We start from the raw sequence: 20,945 nt of genomic DNA on the forward strand, positions 1-20,945 counted from the left end.
GTTGGCCTTTTTCATCAGTCATGTCTCTGAAATTTGGCTTATCAAGAAATGGGGTAAAATCTCGTACTTTCCACTTTGAGAGTGGAATTCTGCAAAATCCTGTCAAACACATTAATGGCAATAATGGTGATGTTCTGTTAGAAACAAGCTGTGAAAGTGCCTCTTAAGTTTCATGCTCAGAGGTTTAGATATGTCTTGGGGGTTGTTCTTCAAAGCTCATTTTATAATTCAGCAGCCTGTGTGGGAAGTGAATGTTCAGAGAAGAATTCTCACAAGTTCATTGTGCTTGGTGAAGTGTTCCGAAAAGAAAGCAGTTAGAGGAATTGGAGAGGTGAACCTCCACATTGCCTGGACTAGTCTTCTCCTGAGGGTTTGTTGGGTCTTCCACGGGGGTGTGTGTATCACTTGCAGCCCTTTGGCAGCCCTCCCCGTGGGTGGGGGGTGTGGAATGTTGCTTGATGTTCTTGGAGGGCTTTAATACACAGATAGCACCCAAGAAGTCAAGGCAAGCTCAGGACATAACATTGTTGAAACCCTGCAGTTATACAGAGGATGGTAAAGGGGATCTGGGCTGAGAAGGGAAATGGGAGTAGTTTGTTTACTTTGGCACAGAGTTCCCAGGAGGATATCTCCTTACCACACAAGTGTTTTAGCAGAAAAGAAATTCTACTTTAGATCCATCAGGAATTAGCTAACACTTAAACTCTGATAGGAAGCAGTCTAGGCTTTCAGTATAGATTTGTTTTCGGTAATAGGTCCATCATTCCCAGGCAAGCATTCTGATTATTTAGCAACTACTACAGATTTAGGGAGATCCCTTGTTACTTTTTTTTCCTTGAATGTTTTTTCCTTTCTTTCTTAGTCCCTGCAGTTGACAAACAAGATTAAGAGATTCACTGATGTGGAAAATACTGAAATCACTGTAGGCTTTTTGGTCTTTCTCTCTGTCTTAGACTATATATGAGAGATTTCTTGTCCTTATATTCCCTTATGTTTTAGACAAGCTTTTGAGATCTTTGTTTTTGTAGGTAAGGTCTGCCTTCCTGCAGACAAAATAAAAGTTAATGTTGTTATTGTTCTGTGTCCCAGACCTTGTCACTCTCCTCAGCTTTCCCCCCTCCCTTTTCTTCTAACCAATATAATCTCCCATTTTTCATTTGGAGAATGACAGATTCAATAGTGTTATAGGAAATGCAATGGAGCAGGAATCCTCACTTATCAGAATTTTGCTGCTAGTATTGTTGAACTAAACCTCTTTGGTGTGGATATTAGTAAATTTTCATCAAATGAAGTTTAAGTGTTGTAAATTGTGTACTATTTCTGTAGCAGGCACTGGTGAATAGCTTTTTCTGTAACATTTACAGATGCCTTTTCTATTTAAGCTTTTCTGTTACTATGCTGCATTTCTCATTGAAATACTTTTACCTTTTAAAAGGTAAATCATGACACAGCATCAGAATTTGGTTTCTGAGTTGCTTTTCCCTCTGTTGTATCAATAAAACTCCACAAATAATGCAAAATATGTGGGCATCTGGGGCAAGAAAAGGGCATGCGTTCACTTTCTTCTTGAAGATAGTTCCTCAGTATCAGAAAACTGTGGGTATCAGTGTTTGAAGTCAAAAGAGGTGTGACAAACAACATGTAATACACTTGTGCTTAGCTGCTGCTGAAGATTTGGGGCGCTATTCAAAGCAAGTTGCTCATCCTACCTAGAGAAAGGCTTAGGATTGTATTTTGCAAGGAACTTAGCTTAGTTATGACAATAACTGAGGCAGATTCTGTTTACAAGTCAGTATTTTGCACTTAGATACCTCCACCATGGTGGAAGTGGTACAAACACAAAAATGGTCATCCTTACTCCAGGGGGCTAATGTGTAAAACAGTGGGTTGATTGATTGTATTTCTGTACGTTGGAGCTTTACGTGCTTGTTTATGTGAATGTCATGCAGATGAAACACATGATAAATGAAAAATAGGTACTAGTGGGAGACAGTTTTTTTGTTACAGTTCAACTGTGTACATAGTTTGCCTTACTGTGGAGAGCAGCTACATAATCATGCAGATCCAGATGGATATTATTGTAGCAGAAAAGACCTATAGATGTTTCTCTTCTTTGGGTATGTACATGTGTGTATACGTAGATAAATAACAATGTTTGAATTAATTTAGGAAAAGTTTCTGGAAATTGTTTTTAAAGAATGGATGAAAGTGCTGATTAGGGAGGTTACATAAATGATGGAAAGCTCTCGAAGTAAAATGAGCTTTGCTGTAAGTACGACTGAACACTGCTTTGCTTTTCACACTCCTAACATGAGTGTTGCTTGCCTGCTAACCATGGCTAAAAGGCATGAAGTCACAGGCAATTATTAAAACGTTTAGATTCCTAGCTTGTAAATATTGCATTTCTCACAGAATTGGAGTGAAATCCAGTCTTAAGTTTCGTGTTCATCCACTTCATATCCATTGGGATGCAGCATTTGTGAAAGAATCAATTATCCATTTGTTAGTCGGGGGAGCTTTACAAATTATACATTAGCAGATTGATTTCTCAGGTTCACCATTGGGGGACTGATTGTATAAGGTGGGTTGATGATGAGTGTCAGGGGAGAGGGAGTTGCCGCAAAGAACACAATTAAAAGAAGCTCTCTGAGTGGTGGTGAATTTACTCCTAATTGAAGAGCTGATATAATCCATACTAAGAGCATTTATTTCAAGCATTTTACATGAGGTAATTGATTATCACATGAGGTACGTTTGCTGCTAGATACTTGATTTTTCTTTCCTTTAAATTTTGGATTTTGCAAAAGCCTGCATTTAGATCTTTATGTGCAAGGTGTCTGCTAGCTTTCTCTCCTGCTCCCTAAACTTCTCTTTCGTCCATTAAGGTAACATTTTTTTTGTTCTATAGTGTCAGCTTGACATTATTGATTTTGAACAGTCAAACTTACTTATGTTGTGCAGAATTCCAAACATGTCTCCATCAGAAAGAAAACTGCAGCTAATGGAAATTCAGCTGAAGGCGTTTCTTCCTTCTTTGCCAGTACTTCCACAGTGTATGAAATTCTGAAGCCGTTCCCAGGTTAATAATTTAAGTGTATTTCCATTCCTAACAGGATCCTCCTTATTGCCAGATTTCATTTATGTTGCTTGAGAAATGCAAAGTATATTATTATCATTTATATACAGGAAGAATCATTCTGATCATAAGGAAGTTATATGTTTTTACTTGATTGATCTAATGCTAGGGGTCCTGATTAGGTAAAAAAAAGATTACCCAATATAGTGCTAATCAAATAATTAATAGTGCTAATAAAATAATTAATAGTAATTTCCTCAACTTTTTACATGCATGTGGTTTTATGATGTGGAATTTAAGACTAGATCATCTCTTAAGTGAGTAATATTTACATGGATTATATGTTCCTAGTTCTTAGATTCTTGTACATTTGGTGGGTTTTTTCAACACCTATTTAAAATACCTTTAAGACAGTCAGCTGACCAAACCCCAGTGCATATCCTGGTTCCAATGTATCAAATGATCAGTCCTTCAAATTGTGATGAGTTAGTGAATACCTGCGTCCTCTCTAACCTTGAGTAATTCTTCATCTTTGGTCGACCCATAACGCTGGATCTTGCAGGAGGGGCATTTATTCTCTGTACTGTAAAAACCAAAGCCTATTTTATTTTGCCAGGCAAATAAACTCTTCAGTGAGTTAACTGGAATAAGCTTAAAAGAAAAAACACAAGGGAAAGGCATTTATAACTCCATGCCTGAGTTGATAACATTTAATAAAAGATACAAAAAAGAAAAGCAGGGTGAGGGAGGGTAACCCACAATATTATCTGTGCTCCTCCTTTCTGAAATATAAAAATTATCCACAGGGTGTTGCTAAGGTATAAATGAAATTAAATTTGAAATGGTAAGTAGCTTTGCTGACTGGCACAGAAGTATATTTAAACAAATGAACTGGAGCTGATTCTAGAAGAAACACCTCGGTTTAGAGAACACATGTACCTGTTGCATCTCTGGTCTTTTATTCCTTATTTCCTGGATAGTTTGTGATCTTAAATCTTAAACAGCTTTCCAGTGGGACACAGCTCTGGAAATTGTTGGCTTGACTGTTACACAGCTCTGAACAAGAAGATCCTAGCATTAGCAATTCTTCCTTGAAAATTGATTTTAAAATGTGTATAATACTCAGCCTGGACTGTTCATGGTCTATCATCACTTTCTGAGCTTGGCAGAAAGTTCTGACTTGTAAAGTCAGTGAACGGGCTAATAGTCAGTGTGCCAGTTTGACTAGAGTGCTGAATAAAGTTACTCTGCTTGCTTTGCCTTGCGTACGTAATCTAGAATAGCATCTCCTGTTGGAACTTAGCAGGAGGTTTGTGTAAGTGGTCTGCTTTTAGTTGAATTTAGTTGTTTTCCCTGATTGTCATCTGCCTGGGGTGCAGACAAAAGGGAAAATAAATACTAGGAGAAAGGAGAAGTTAAAAGCAACTGATAGAGGCGTTGGGCATGCAGAAGGCTTGTAACAGATTGCTAGTTATATCCACTCTTTGTTTTCCATGTGCCAGGAGAATCTGCTCCATCATGTTGCCTGGTACAAGGGTGAGACTGGACTGAGCTGTAGTTTACCGGGTCTTCTGCTTTTCCCTTTTTAAAAATAGGGGTTATATTTCCATTTTTCCGGTCATCAGGGACTTTACCTGACTGCCATGATTTTTCAAAAATTAAGGATAATGGCTAAGCAGCTTTATCTGCCAGCTCCCTCGGGACTCACAGATGAACTTCATCTGGTCCCACGGACTTGTGCACGTTCAGGTTCCTTAGATGGTCTTGAACCAGATCCTGTCCTACAGTGGGCTTGGGGGCTTCATTCTCCCAGTCCCTGCATCTGCCTTTCCCAACTTGGGCAGCATGGCTGGAGCACTTGCCATGAAGACTGAGGCATAGAGGTCATTGAGAGTCTCAGTCTTTTCCATATCCAGGGTAGCCAGGTCTTCTGTTTCCTTCTGGAGAGGGCCCACATTATCCCTAGTTCTTCTCTTGCTTGCAGTATATCTGTAGAAGCCCTTCCTGTTGTACTTAATGTCTTGCATGTGTATAATGAGAGGTTTTGCCTTGCTAGGCACTGTGAGTTACCTGAGTGCAGTCACACATTTAGTCTCCAAAGTTATTGCCACATGGCTTTCAAACCGCAGCACAGCAGTTAAATTCCATCATCCTGCTTCATTTTTCTGGGAAGATAACTTTCATAGTCCACTTTGTCAACTTTCTTCACTTCATCTTTTCAGAGTCAAACTTTATCAAAGCCATTTGACAGAAAAATAGGAACGGTGTGGACTGTAGGATTGAGCTGTTCAGCTCTTCTGGTGCATCCTGGTTTGTGTCTTTTTGTCTTGGGCTTTGTTGCAATACTGTCTCCAAGAAGGCCCATCACACAGGAATGCTGCTCGATCTGCTGTTGCTGGAATATCAGCCTGATGGCACATACAGGTGCTGGAGTGATGAGAAGAACACGAGCAGTTGAACACGGTACTTTATTGTATGACCCTGTACCAAGATGGGGCTATCCATATTCAAGATGGACTTTCTGTCATTGCAATTTCAAAGTAACAAGAGAAGAAAATTTGCGGAAAGTTGCGGCAAAGGCAACATAGGTGCAGCCTAGAACAAAAAAAAAACCATGGCACTTCCATGATGAACTCAGTTGAACTATCTGTGCTTTCAGATGGCCAGAGTTGTTTCTGTTGCAGAGGGAATGGTGCAGACATGCTGGCTTTTTCACCACTAACAGCTCCAGACAGAGGCAAAGTCTTCCCTTGCACCTTGATGAGCAAAAATAGATGTTTAGAAAGGCATTTTTCAAGGCAAGGCAGGAATAAAAGTGCATGCTGGTTATGAAGCTTCTGGAAGGTCAGACTGACAACTGACGTATCTTGCCTTACTCAGCATCCTCCAGTCCTGGAGTTAGCCGACTCTGTGTGCAACATCTGAGAGCAGAGCTTTTACAAGGATGTTGGCCACACCATCAGGTTGATGGGCTTGAGCTGTACTCCTCTGCTGACACCCCCCTAAATGTGTCAGGAGAACACTGTGGGGGTGCAGGTTCCCCAGCTGCCTGTGCTGCCAGTCATGCACTTGCATCTGATCTTGAAATGTAGCAATGCCACACCGTGGCAAATGAAAATACTTCTGGAGCTCATAAGTCGAGAAAAATTCCTCTGACTTCCCCCGTGGCAGGTGAACTGCTTGGCAAACAACACACAGTAGAAAGACCAGTTTGTGATGGGCGGTAATTATGATATTTCCAGGTACCATTTTGTGGTGACACAAAGTGAGACCAAGTGTAGTGTCTCCTGCACTCAAGGAAGCAGGAAAGCAAAAGGGTAGCATCATTTTCCCAACTCACCAGGCAGTCGTTGCAGTGCAAGGCACAGTTGTTCAACCTTGATTAGAAAAAAGCTTCCAGAAAATGAAATGTGATCGGGCGTATGTTATTTTCAAAGTGGAACAGAGGAAAGCGTACTTTCTCTGACTTGGGATTTTTCTTATGTGCAGAAGACTATGGGGAAAAGCTTTTCAAAGGGGGTGAGAACACCTCAGTTTATCTCCTGTAGATAGTCCATCTGGACAGGGTGTTTTAATATATCATTTTATTATATACTTTTAATGTAATTCCAACTGCCACAGCATATATAAGGACCTGTGATATTCCATACACGGTTGTGTAACATCCAGTGTGACCGTACAACTCCAGTGCTCTTCCAGTGACACTTTATTTTTGCACAAACACCTGATGGATTTCTTAAAAGTTGTTCTTAAAAGTGTAAGAGAGACTTACTTGTGTGAAGATCCTTCAGTGATGCTTGAAATGATGAGCTATTTGTTACAGAGGGTGAAACCAGCATCACGATACGTAAGGAGGCTCGTGGTACTTGATTATAATTGGATTGTGGTTTCACCATGCAAGAGGATATGCGTCAGGTTTCCCAAATGATGTTTTGAGTTAGTTCTCAGCACTTAAGAATATTTGTTTAGGCTAAGTAAACAGTAACATTTTCTCTAACCCTGTAGGTTAGAACCAAAAGTATATCAGGATAGTCAAAGGAAAATTTACTAAATTGGGGCAGTTTTCAGGCCCCTCCAGTTTCTCAGTATTTGTCTGAGTATACCTATGATGCACTTCAGTAGCTTCTAATACCTACTTCTGAGAACAGTCTTAGAGCCAAAAATAAAAGCAAGAGAAGGGATTTGAAGAAAAAAATAATTGCCAGTATAGCTATCAGACCAAAACAGAAGCATTTTCAGTTGCATTGGTGCCACTGAGGTCACGGTATTTTATCCTAAGTTTGATGGCGGGAATCAATAGCTGTGGTACACAGGCACAGATGCTTAAGGCCTGGGAGCCTGGCACTTCGTGAGAGCTCCAGAGCCCTCAGGCTGGTAACTGCAAAAAGAAAGTAAAAATTTTTGGGGTTAGGCAAAAGGCTGGAAAGAAGGCTGTCTTTTGGCTTTGTCATAGAAATACCTATTGTGTGGGGTTTTTTGATTCATGCAAGTAAACATACTCAACCGTAATTAACACGCAGATCTCGTGAAGTGTGAGGAACGTTAAAGCACGCCATTGGTGATGTAAGTTTAAAAGTAGTTTTTCTTTATTTTCTTTCTCTAGAGCCCAGTGAAGATAAATCAGATCAGCCTGGATGAAAGTGGAGAACACATGGGTGTTTGCTCAGAAGATGGCAAGGTACAACAGATCTGTTTATATATTTACTGAGGTAGCAGAGAGTCCTCAGTATCACACTTGAGATAATTGGGATACCTGTGGAGTTAATTCCTGCATTTAGCACCACTACTTTGACCATACATTTTGAGAACTGATCTCACCTTTGAATACTCAAAGTTAAAGTCAAATATATTTTGCACAAATGTGCCGTAGGAAAAGTAATTACAAGAATGTCAATAATGTAACTGGTATTAAGCTGATTAACAGCTGTGGCAGGAGGACATGTCACCTTAATCATTACTGCTGTGCCAGTTATACTTCAGTGACTACTCTGCTGTTCCTGCAAGACAGTAGTTTAATGCCTTTCTGCTATAAATCCACAAAATTGGATTTTGTGGGCATGATTTCTGTGGGCTGGTGGTTTTCATTTTCACACACTTTATGAATGTTTCTCTTGAATTATAGAATCTTTTGATAAGCAATCATAGTTTATCAGAAGAATAAAGTGTCTTACAACAGCCACATTAAATAAATGTAAAATCAATATATGTACAGTTTCCTAAAAAACTGGCACCTACTTCCTTGACTGGGGACATATATCATTTGTGCAGTGTATAACTAACAATTATCAGTGCTTCTCTGGAATGTTGAGCTGTGACATTTAGTGGTTTTGGTGATTGATTTTCCACTTATAAGAATGTCTTTTTTGTTTTTTCAGTCGATGGCAGTCTTTTCTAATGTTTGTTTGCAATGGTGAAATTCTAATGCACAAGGTGTATTTAAGCTCCTTTTTGTAATATAATGCTCATGTACAAATACAGTGCATTAAAAATCATTTAAATAACTTTACAGTATCCATCTGACTTACAGAGGAGAACATTTTTTACACAGTAGACTTGCAAGAGCAGGAATTTGGTAATCCTAATGGTTGCATCCCATTGAGTAGAAGTTCCTTAAATTAAAAATAAAATCAGATTTTGCAGTAGGCAAAATGGGAAAACGACCCCTTTAGACTGTGTGCATTTGGGTTTTTTCATTGCAAATATGTAGCTTTTTTCCTCAACAGGGAGGCAGCCGGTTTGTGTATCCAAGCCTTTTGTTTCTGAGAGAGATCTTGATATCGGTATCTTGACACAGTAATTGGGATTGTAGTGCCTATCAGAGCGGGTTGTAGAATTTTACAGCCTGTGAGAAACAGCACAAGAGTTTCCTAATTGTTAGCACAAGATAAGGCAAGGGTCAGTAATTGTGGAAGGTAATGAAAATGTTGAGCTAGCATTGTTGGTTTAGGTGTTTCCTGTGGGGTTGGGAAGCAGGCACTTGCTGTTGATGTGACTGTGGATTACTGACTCAAAATGCCTATGCTGCAGTGAGCCACGCACATTTTTCATATATTAAGTGAATATTAACTGTATGTATTCGATTTGAGAAATATTAAAAAAATCCATAATCTCTAGTTCATTGTGGCTGTATCTGAAAAGACTTCAATACCTTAAATGGTGAGTCTGTCTTCATTTAGTGAAGTAGCTAGTGTGGATCCAGTGTGTGGCATTACGTGCTATACAAGGCAGTCTCAACTATGGTCCTGATGCCAGGGCTAGTTCTGCTGATGTTTCTGACACAGGACTGGAGTATCACAAGTACAATACGCAACATATTTGTATTCACAGCGTCCAGAGACATAGATGCTTCCCCGTATTCTGCACTGAAAAACTCACCTGGAGATTTGAAAGACCTGGGTGATTTAGAAGTTAGACTTTCTGTGTCACAAACCTTTCCCAGAGAGGGTTGTGTCTGTGAGAGAATCCACCCCTAAAATTGGATTAAATGCATACTTGTGTATTGTGATAGTCTGTAAGAAAATGACAGATTACTGGCTAGATAGTGTAGCACTCCTTACTGCAGTGGGAGTGCTGATATTGTAAGAAATTAAAACACTCGTACAAGTTGCAAAGTCTTTATCAACTTCATGAAATCCTTTTTTTAAAAAAAAAAAAAAAAAAGAGAAAAAGAAAACGTGAAATAGCTTGGTTTTCTTAAATCAGCTTTAAACCAAAAGAGGACTGTAATACAAAGGCCTGTGAATTTTGAGCCAACTGGATTGATGCAAGTATTTTCTACCAATTAACGAAGATACGTCCTCTTTTGCAACAGGCAGAGTGCATATCCAGTCTGATAGCCATGGAAACCATTTGTGTTCTTGAGGGAAGGCCTTAGGATGAGATTCTCCTCCTCATATCTGTTCTCCTGTCTGATATATTTTATTTTACTACTTTTTTTGGGTTTTTTGGACTCAACTTCAGAACTGTGGAGATTTTTTAGCTTAGTTTTTTGTGTATTAGTTTTGTATGTAGTTAGTTGTACGTTGCCTTGAAAAACCTGGTCTGACTCCCAATTTTGCCAAAGGTCTGTCTCGTGTCGTTACAAAAGAGTGGTGTAATTTTCACCCTTATTCTGGCTTGTAACTTTTTTTACATGAAGGAATGTAAATTCTCTTGAAAACCCATGTGTTTGCATGTTTTAGTGTTGTCTTTAATGCATGTAACAACACTGATGTTAAGAATATCCTTGAAGTATTACATTGATCACTTTTCAAGAAAGGTGACTTGTGGATAAAGTGTTTTTGTTTGCCTGCCTTTTGATCACTGAAGGTTGGTTTCTTCTTCCACGTGTGGAAGCAAAGAAACAGCTGAGTCTGGATGCACTGGAATGGTGGGTTCTGGATATTTAAAATTGGACAGGACTAGCAAAATGTAGTGGAACCACAAAATCCATTTTCCAGCTACCTAAGAGCATCATGAGCAGAGTGGGCATGGAAAGCAGAAATAGATAAATACAATAGGGGTTTGTAATATCAAAAGAATCACTTTCTTTCTGAAGAATATAGGACATTAAGAAGTAATAAACTGTTATATGATGTTCCCTAGAGTAAACAGAACATGTATCTTATGCTGAGTTATTTTTTCCTTTTAAGTCACTCCATTTTGTTTTCATACTCTGAAAGAAACATCATATTGCCACATTCAGTGAAGTATTAGGAAGATTGTTGAGGGCATTGACGCTAATTCTGATTAATTTGTTCTAATTTGAGAGGACTGGTTTGTTACGTTTGAGGATTCTGCTTCCACGGAATTTGCAGTGTTATGTTTTAACCGTATATTTTCTTTTTTTTTTTCTCTTTCTTCTCTCAGCTTTATTTTCTCTTTCCTCTCCTTCTTATTTTGTGTGGGCTGTTGCATTAGATATGCTGTGCCAACTGATGAAAACAAAAACCCAGAAAGCAAAATCCTCTAGACATCGGCCCAAAGCTTTTCTAGGCTTACAGCCAGGCCCAACTCAAATATAACCCTTTGGTTGGCTTACATAATCACAGCTTTGTGATACATCTCACAGTCTCCAAATATTGATTTTTCTAATCCTTTGGAGCAGTAGCTCAGCCCTACACAGTGCATGCAGAAGTATTTTTAAAGCATGTTGTTAGAGGCAGTATATTCGCTAATGAGTAGTGGACTGAGCTGATAATGCTGCTTAGGAGATGTATCCAGGAGACAAACTTGAAAGGGAGATGAGGTGGTTTGAGATGTTTTTAACTTCACTGAGAGTGCTGAACTTTGAGTCAGTCTGAGGATGGCTTAGTTGCTTGCTGATGGCTTAGTTCCTCCTGTAGTTTAACTGAAGTTTAATGTTTTTACTCTGTCTGCTTGACTGTGTGAAGGAATTTTGGGGGTTCTTGTCCTTTGAACTGATCTTTTTAGAACCATTAAGCCTCACTTTTTGAGGCCCATTACTGGCATTTACTGACTTCGTTCTGCAAGTTTTGTCTAGGGGGATTTATGGTTTTTCATTACTTTTTTTTTTTTTTTTAAATTTTTCTGCCTGAAGAAATCATAGTGGGGATGGGGAGAAAGAATTAAGGTTAGAAGATCTTCTGGAACTTTGGAGTCCAACGTGTTGAACATACAGAGCAGTGTTACTGAAGAGATCACCTTTTCCAGAAAAGAAGGATATTTTCCAGAAAATAATGAGAGCCTATCTGAAAGCTTTCTAAAGTAGATTTGCTGTCAGATGCAGTTTTCCTGCTGATATCTCCATGGGATGCTCTCTTTTCTCTCTTCTTCCACCAGTGGTGTCCATCCCTCCTGGGGTGGACATCCCTCCTGGGATGATTTTGTTTCAACAGCTTATGACAATGGGTGGAAACCTCTTAAAATCATAATGGAAAAGCAAACTGGTTATTATTCTTTGTGGAAATCATGACTAGTAAATCAGTTACTGATTCCTGGCCTTGAATCTTCAGTCCTGTTTTACTCCTGAGTTCTGCAGGAATTGGATTGTCAACTGTCTCATCTGAGAATTGGGGAAGGAAATGTTGCATATTGAATGAAGAGACACGAGTCCGAAAGAGTAGTTTAAAAAATCCTGAGAAACCCTATTCTGTAGTTATAGCATCTAAATCTAATAGTATTTCATAACACTTGATGCCTCTATACTTGTTTTGTAACTAAAGGCAAGAAAATATTTAAAAAATCTGTTAATTCTCTTGACAGCAGAAGCAATTTTTTTTTTATTTAATGTTGAGGCTTTTTCAGATGAATTCATTCTGATAGGTATTCTGATTGCCTATGGTTACAGCTTCGGTGCTGACTGTTAAATGTACTGATACATCAACATAAAAGAGAAGGAAGGAGTCCTCAGAGAAAGACATTACCACTGGTCATGGAATAAAACACAATAGCACTGAATGCACTTAGGAGGAGGAGAGGATGCCAAGAAATATATTGTACTTGGATTTCGGTCTGGTTTTGCTTTATTGTCACAAATTTCTTTTCTTATGTAAACCTTGTATTGCTTGGAGGGAAAAAAAAACAACCCCTACCATTCTTTCTCAGAAAGCAAGAATTTTTAATTTATCTTCTCCTGAATGTTTTTATGTTGCTCTTACTGTACTTAGGTTTCTATCTGTTAAACAGATTTGATCAGCCTAAAGCAAAAGGAACTTGCAGTTTTTACTGTATTTGTAAAAAAACCAAAACAGAAAAACCCCCAAACCAAAACACACACACAAAAAAACCCACAAAAAAAACCAAAAACACGAACAAAACCCCCAAAACCAAACAAAGCCCCAAATCAAACAAAAACCCAAAACCAAACCACGAAACCAAACCAAAATAAAAAAAAACAAGGAGGAAAAATATTAAAAAAACTACTTTTGTACTGGTGCAAATACTTAAGAGGTACACCACAGTAGAAGATCAAGCTGTATCAATTATCGCTGAATTGTTAATTTTTACTTGATTTCCATTAGGAAACCGATGTAACTGCTAGCATTGAAATTAACCTTCTAGCTATTAGTTTTTTACATTCAGTGTTAATTTTCAAATGGTTATTAGGTAAATATTTTTGGTTTTTCAATGTACTTTTTCAGGTGCAAGTGTTTGGATTGTATTCAGCAGAAGAGTTTCATGAAACATTTGACTGTCCTATTAAAGTAAGTACTTGTTTTAATCTTTAGTAATTGTGGTGGTGTTGTCTTTTAATAAGGTCACATTCAGTCTAAATGAGAGAGAGGAATACCACCTCCTTGCAATGTTATTCAAGTCACTAGAAAATACTTTTCTATCTCAATATAAAAGCTTTTGATCTGGTTAGGTAGGAAGAAAGCCCATCTTGGTTTTGTAAGGAGTATTATTGAGTTTTTCAAATACAAAAGGCAAAGTGAAATTGTCCTGGTTCAGCTCTTGCCTGTCTCAGCAGAATTCTTTCTTTGTAGACCGGTGATACAAATTCTGAGAGTTCTGTTAAATGTGAGAGCAGTATTTTGCAACCAGTTCATATATATATATATATATATATATATATATATATATATATATATATATATATATATATAATCTGCCTCAGGATAAGGCAATGGATAGGGGTGCAGGTGTACCCTATCTGAAGAGAAAATTTGAGTTTTACTCTGCTTTAGAGATGTGTGTCTGCCTGGCTGTTGGAAAAGGAAGTATCTAGTGCTTTTTAGCAAGAAACATTTCTTGCAGGAGGAAAGGTGGCGTGAGCAAATGATTGCGTTTTGCTGGTTGGGGTCTCCCATGTTGCAGCTGCTCTTGAGGATGAGGGAAAAAACCGAGGTCATTAAGTTTTCACACATTCCAGATGTGATTCACTTGCCTGCTAGGGCCTCTACAGCTCTTACAGCTGCATCTCCTGCACTTGGCGTGGACCGTGTAAGGCAAAGAAACTGTTTAGGGTTCGTTCACGCTACGCAGTGTTGTCCTGTGACAGGGCTGAGGTGTGTGTGCCCTCTAGGCGGGTCCCAGACAAGATTTAAGTGGGGTAACCCTTGCACACAGCAGTCCTGTTCTGCTTAGTCCTAATTCTGCTGCCTGCTATGCAGAACAGTAGTTATTCGGTGGAGCGTGGTCCTCAGTGTCAGGCTTGTCATATACCATATAATTAGAAGAATTTTCTTCTTTTCTAGGAAAAACAAACAGAGATGTTGAAACAACTAGGCTTTACTTCAGAGAAAGAATTCACCTGTAATACCTGGTGATTGGCAAAGGGTTGTCTAGATTAAAAAGCGAGGCGGTGCTTCATGTAAACTCTAATTTAATCCACAATCCTCTCTTTCCCCCTCATCCCCAGATTGTTGCTGTTCATCCTCAGTTTGTAAGATCCCACTTCAAGCAATTTGTAACAGGAGGAAAAAAGGTAAGCAGTCCTAGTGTAATGAACTTCAGCTACCTTTAAATAGCTTTTTGAAATGGTTCAGAAGGCTAAGTATGTGATTTTTAAAACATAGAGCAAAGACTTCTGCTTTTTCCATTTATTTAGTCATTGTATTCCAAACCATTCTTATTTATTTAATTTTATTTAATTTATTTAATTTTATTTAATTTACACTTATTTTATTTAAATTTATTTAATTAATTCCAGGGGAAGGGAAAGTGCACTTTTTATGTTAAAAACATACTGCAACAAACTGAGCTTCAGAGTAGAAATACTTCTGTCTTTATAGCTTGAACAATAGCATTTATATTTCCTAATCCAGATTTTCTCTATTTCAATTTCTTGAGTGGAAGCATAAGTTTGTGCCTTAATATTTATCTTTACAAGGCATGTTGATCTTGGGTGTTTGGGATTTTTCTTTTGCTTTACCCATGGGTGATTTTTTGGGGTGGGGGTTGGTTGGTTTGTTGGTTTGTTCGGGGGGGTTTAAGGCAAAACCCCCCAATTCTTATTCATGGTGTGGGTTTTGTTGTTTGTTTGTTTTTAAAGGAATCAAGGAGAGATTTTGGTAGGGTAGACCTCACACCATTCTAAGCACTTTTGTCTGTGTAGGTAGTCTTCCATTTGGATCAGCTGGTATTTTAAATGTGCGTTAAGTGTCTTCTCAGTATAGGGTACAATTCTGACTTTCAGATTACAGTTACTTCCAGGTCCTACAAGTATCTTACATCACATGGCATATTTTCAGTCAAAATATAAAAAGTTTTATTTAGAACAGTTTCTTAATTCACGAGATGTTCTGTTACCTTCTCTTATGAATTGAATATGAACAAGCCTCACTTAAAGATGCATCAAACCAAGTGCCATGGCTCTCCCTTACCAGCATGTAAGAAATACAGACTCCTAGTGCTGAATACAACTTAATTTTCAATTAACAGTTCAAAATGTTTCAAAGCGTAGCTGTGCTTTTTTCATTTAAGTGGCATGTGTGCTTGACAGCTTTTTCTGGCTGGTAGAAGTTGGTGTTGTCCTTAAAATAATGCACAGTCAGTGTATGTCTGTGTCAGCCACCAGTTTGTGAAGCTTTTTTGTGCTGATAAACGGGTCGTGGAAAGAGAAGAAGCAAGGAATTAATAGAACAGGGCTCTGTCAGGTGGGAAGAGAGCTTGCATTCACCTGATGCTGAACAGAAAAAAACATCAGGGAGTTAACACATTCTCTTTGGTTATCTTTGATTACTTGACAGGTTGTTTTATATTCTGTCCTCTGGGGAATGGTATACTCATTCTTAATACATTCATTTTTTGCTGAGGAACTTTCCCCATCAGAAAAACTTTAATTGACAACTTAACATAAGGTATTTATCATTGAAATAAATGTCCCTTGACACCTGTAATTTGATTTTATTGGTTCATAAAACCAACAAATAAAAACTCTAGCCTTGTGGTAGAAACCTCTCCCTTTTCTCCTTTCATCCAAAAGGAGCAATATATGCCATTATAAAACAACAAAATGCTCTTTGAAAATTAGGAAAGGTAAACTTCACCTATTAATATATCTATGATTTATTTTTATTTGCTTTTTCTGAATGTTTGCACTTCTTGAATGTAAAGCCAATGAGTAGTAGCATGGGGGCAGCAGGGAGTTGTCCACAAGGGTGGGGCTGAAGCATACAACCTCAGGCTGTGGACTTCACCTCTCTCTGCCTGTGTGTGGAGATTGTGCAGTTGGGTGAGCTCCTTCAGGGAGGGGGGCAGGACCTCCATGGCTCCTCCCGTCTCTGCTCTTTTAACCTTTGCAGAGACACAGTGATGTCATCCCTGACATCTGGCAGTGGTGAAAGGCGTGCTGCCTGTCGGAATTCCCCACACGTGCCAAGGCAGGGGTAGCAGTAAGGGTATCCCAATGTATATTAGCATTTTAAAAGTTGAGTGGGGTTTTTTCAGTTGTTTCCTAAGATAATTTGAGCAGATAAAGGTATCCAGAAAGAAATTTCATCAATTTCTCCAACCCCTTTAGTTCCATTGTGACCACTGTTGTCTCAGAATAAGAGTAGGATGTTCTTGATTTCGTATTTGAATTTCATACGGCTTTTGGCTTACGGTGAAACAAAACAAAGAAGCCAAAACCACACATGCACAAGAACTTGAACCCTCTGACCTTAACACTCTATTTTGTCTCATCTCAGAAAAACCACATTAAGATCTGCTTAGATTTATTAAATTTATTAATTTTATGGCTAGCATCTGCCTCAGTAGAACCTGCAATGATTGTGGGAGAGCTACTGTAAATTACTACCTCTTTAATTTTTTGAGAAATATACCATTCTTCATAATGATATAAAATGTGTAAAAAATACTCTTTTCAGTTCAAAGACCTGCTGCAGGCCATCCCGAAAACATTCAAGAGAGACAGAGAGGGGAAAAAAACCGAAGTGAAATGCTTCAGGGATGTGCAGTGCAGGTGGATGTCTGGAACTTGGGTGTATTGGATGAATTGTTGTGTAATGCAGAGATCTGCCACATCTCAGAAGCTCAGCCTGACCTAAGGCTGGCTTAAGAGCGGTACTCTCTAGGGTAACTGTTTAAGTTATTGTTGTAAGCTTAACTCTGCCATGCATATGTTTGTACAGTTGCTTAACTAGGCAGGTACTCAAGCCCTTTAACAGTGTTTTTTCTCTAAATTGTATTGTGAACTAATTAACCAGTATAAATTATTTGCTTACTAAAGTGCTAGTTTTTAAAAGTAAAGAACTTCCTTTAAGCTTGAGATAATATCATTGCCTTTTATTTTGGATTGGAAAAGCTTATTTACCCCTTTTTTTAGTGAATGAATGCTATCTCTACCTAGAAATAAGGCAAGTACTGTGGAAACATTGACACTGTGGAAGTGAGAAGCAATAGGTACCATACTAAAAAGAGGCGCTTCCCTCCTCCCCATCTCTGCAATTAACCACAGCACCATTGTGCTGACTTGGCAGATGATGGTAACCCTGAAATAATAATATCATGTATTGTAAATAACAGGGCATGTCTGTCCAGAGCAGACAGTAGAGCTCCAAAGCAAGGGAAAAGACAAATACTGTACTATTGAAGGCCATAACCTTCTACCTTTTAAAAAAGGGTCTAATCTCAGAAAATAACAGGGTAAAAGCCAAGTAAATGAGGGTGGTAAAGCTGAAAACAAGGTGTTCTTGATTTAACTGTTAGAGTGCTGGTCTTTCCCAATACATCAACTAAATGAACATTATTATAAACTCCAGATATCCATTATGTTCTGAGGGTTAAAGAGACTTTTCTTAGCAAAGAAAGAAGACTGAAGAATGTTTCCCTTCCAAAGTCAAAATATCACCTACTGCATCTTATGCAAAGATAATTTAGTAGAACAGGACAAGTTGAGGTTCCTCTCTTAGCAGAAGCATCAATGAGACTCCCTATTTCATGTTCTGATTAATGTCAATAACTAGACAAACAGGTTTTTGTAGTAAAATTCCGAGGAAAGTGAGTCATCTGGTGTGATTGAGTCCCTCTGCTGAATGCATACTAATGAAGGGGTTTTCTAGCAGTTCTCTACCCAGCACTAATTAAGCAAATGAATTCTGAAGCCATTATGGGGGTAATATAGTCATATCTTAAAGGACTGGGTCTCCTCATTTGCCTAGGACATACATTTTGTATAGTAAGTATTGGTTTGCATATCTAATCTGAAACTTTTTAAGGGATAGAGAACCAAGATAAAACTGCATATTTACCCTGTGACTGTTAGCAATCTCATTTTTAAATCTGTTTGTATCTATATCTACATAATATATTTATGGTTTTTTTTTAATATATATATGGTGGATATATATATTATAACATATTTTTAATAGTGTCTGTGTTTCTTTGGCTGAAGAAGATACTCTATAAGAACTGGTTTACAAATACAGATGTGTCTGACCATGTTTGTCCCCTTTGTCCTTCCAGAATTAACATTTGAACATATTGATGTTTGTGCTTAAACATTGGACTCTTTTTTCTTTGTCTGTTATAAAAGCAGAGAGAACTTAGTGTTACCCGGGGCAAATTTCTCATTGTAAAAAAAATTAAAAATACTATTTCAGTGTCAGTATTCTGGCCTGGACCACTGGTGATTCCAGCCTGAGATGCAAAACAAGATAACCTAAATTCCTTTCCACTCCAGGTGGAGCAGCAACATACATAGAGAAAGGATAGTGACTGCAAACAATGCACAAACGGGAAGAGAAATAGCATTCTTGGGGATCTGCGACTGCTGTTAGGGTAGTGGAATTCGTATGGTAAAGTCAAGTCTGCCAAGGAATGTCTCAGATTTTTTTTTTTAATTGTCTGCTTTTTAGTGTCAGCAGATGCACTTTGCTTGGTGAGTAAGTAGATGACCTTTACCTCTGAACCCTATGATATGTACTTCATAATAACTGGACTACTTTGACAAATTATTAAATTGTCAGGATGCTGTTTGCAGCATAGTCCATTTTTAGAAAGCAGACAGTCAGCTGTTTGGCATTGTGTTGGGTAGAAGAGTACCAGACAAGAAAGGCAGATTGCTTTGTAAGCTATAAAATGTCAGTCAGTAAATACTCAAAGGTCTGATTTAAGTGAAAAAAGAGTAAATACTGTGGCAATTTCTGTCCATGCATTGGATAATTTGCCATAAGTAGGAAACAAGCTGTAGAAGCAAGCAAGCCACAATAATACTGCTCTGCGATTTCCTTGCTGCAGTGTATAGTGCCCAGATGTATCCAATATTATTGAGCAGATGAGACCTTGCACATATGGTATGTGCTGTTCACATAATAAACATTTTTTTGCTTACATTTCTTGTTTACGATTATTTGGACGTGCATTTTTTCTTTATTGCTAAAAAAAAAAAAAAATCTCCTTTTGCTAGAATAAAGAGAACAGACCATAGTCCTATGTGATGTAATCTATAGTTGTGTGTTTTGCAAATGTCTATGTAAAACACTTTTTTCATTGCCCGAGGTGGCAAGCAGAGAGGATCTAAATGTATGAAATGTGTCTCTCTGCCTACAAGACTGCAGGATTTGCCTTCCAAGGTGTTAATTCTGTAGCTCTTTGTGAATAGGCGACAGCTGGAATCTGGCAGTTGAGTTATTAAAAGTACAGCCTAATAAAAGTCCTATGGCATTTGTTTGTATTAAACATCTCAACATTTCTAGTTTCTCTGTCCATGAACTACAGCAGTAGCTCCTGTTTCATCTTTCACTGTTGCCATCGCAAACCTCCTGATGCTGCTGTCTGCCTCTGCCTCCTTGCTTGATTTCCCTTGACTGCACCTGCTGCCCTCCTCTCTGTTCACACCCCAGCTCCTTAGACAACATTTTATGACGAAATTTTAAAAGCTCATCTTCAATTGAAAACTTGAGGTTTATGTTATTCTCTGCCTCGTTTGAGCTCATCCAGTCCATCAGCTGTTCCAAGCAGAAATGATAATTTTTTATTGCTGCTGTATGTTTTCCTAGGGATGCTCTCGTAAACAGTAAGTCTTCATGCAGCATGCTGTTCTGTGTTACTCTGTGGTATCTGCTAATCTTGGCTATGCCTGTAAATGTTGGTTTTATGATCTTCAGTTACAAGTTGTGGTGAACGTGCTGCATCCAGTTGGCCGCTGGTCACCAGTGGTGTCCCCCAGGGATCAGTGCTGGGCCCAGTTCTATTCAATATCTTTATTGATGATCTGGATGAGGGGATTGAGTGTACCATTAGCAGATTTGCAGATGACACCAAGTTGAGGGGGTGTGTTAATCTGCCGGAAGGCAGGAGGGCTCTGCAGAGGGATCTGGATAGACTGGAGAGATGGGCTGACTCCAATGGGATGAAGTTCAACAAGGCCAAGTGCCAGGTCCTGCACTTTGGCCACAACAACCCCCTGCAGCGCTACAGGCTGGGCACAGAGTGGCTGGAGAGCAGCCAGGCAGAAAGGTACCTGGGGGTGCTGATTGACAGGAGGCTGAACATGAGCCAGAGTGTGCCCAGGTGGCCAAGAAGGCCAATGGATCCTGGCCTGCATCAAGAACAGTGTGGCAGCAGGAGCAGGGAAGTGATCCTTCCCCTGTACTCTGCGTTGGTGAGGCCACACCTTGAGTATTGTGTTCAGCTCTGGGCCCCTCAGTTCAGGAAGGACATTGAGGTGCTGGAGCGGGTCCAGAGAAGAGCAACCAGGCTGGTGAAGGGACTGGAGCACAAGTCCTATGAGGAGAGGCTGAGGGAGCTGGGGTTGTTTAGTCTGGAGAAGAGGAGGCTCAGGGGTGACCTCATCACTCTCTACAGCTACCTGAAAGGAGGTTGTAGCTAGGCAATCAGCAGCAGGACAAGAGGGCACCGTCTTAAGCTGTGCCAGGGGAGGTTTAGGTTTAGTATTAAGAAAAAATTTTTTACGGAGAGAGTAATGAGACATTGGAATGGGCTGCCCAGAGAGGTGGTGGATTCACCATCTCTGAAGGTT

The 20,945-nt window shown here is 39.0% G+C and overlaps 1 protein-coding gene across 4 annotated transcripts in view; it reads left to right on the forward strand.

The window, feature by feature from the left end:
• Positions 1–20,945, forward strand: part of VPS41 (VPS41, HOPS complex subunit) — a 95,422-nt gene that overhangs the window by 30,578 nt on the left and 43,899 nt on the right. For 3 of the 4 annotated variants that reach the window (XM_027900594.1, XM_027900593.1, XM_027900595.1), the window contains 3 exons: positions 7,680–7,754; positions 13,159–13,221; positions 14,379–14,444. In XM_027900594.1, the coding sequence (XP_027756395.1) occupies positions 7,680–7,754; positions 13,159–13,221; positions 14,379–14,444 (204 nt within the window). Of the gene's footprint in view, positions 1–7,679; positions 7,755–13,158; positions 13,222–14,378; positions 14,445–20,945 lie in introns of those variants that run through there. The other variant, XM_027900596.1, reaches the window with a different exon arrangement.

Source organism: Empidonax traillii, unplaced genomic scaffold (assembly GCF_003031625.1).
Source record: "Empidonax traillii isolate 1590-97213 ecotype Southwest subspecies unplaced genomic scaffold, ASM303162v1 scaffold741:size898883, whole genome shotgun sequence".
Lineage (NCBI taxonomy): Eukaryota > Metazoa > Chordata > Aves > Passeriformes > Tyrannidae > Empidonax > Empidonax traillii.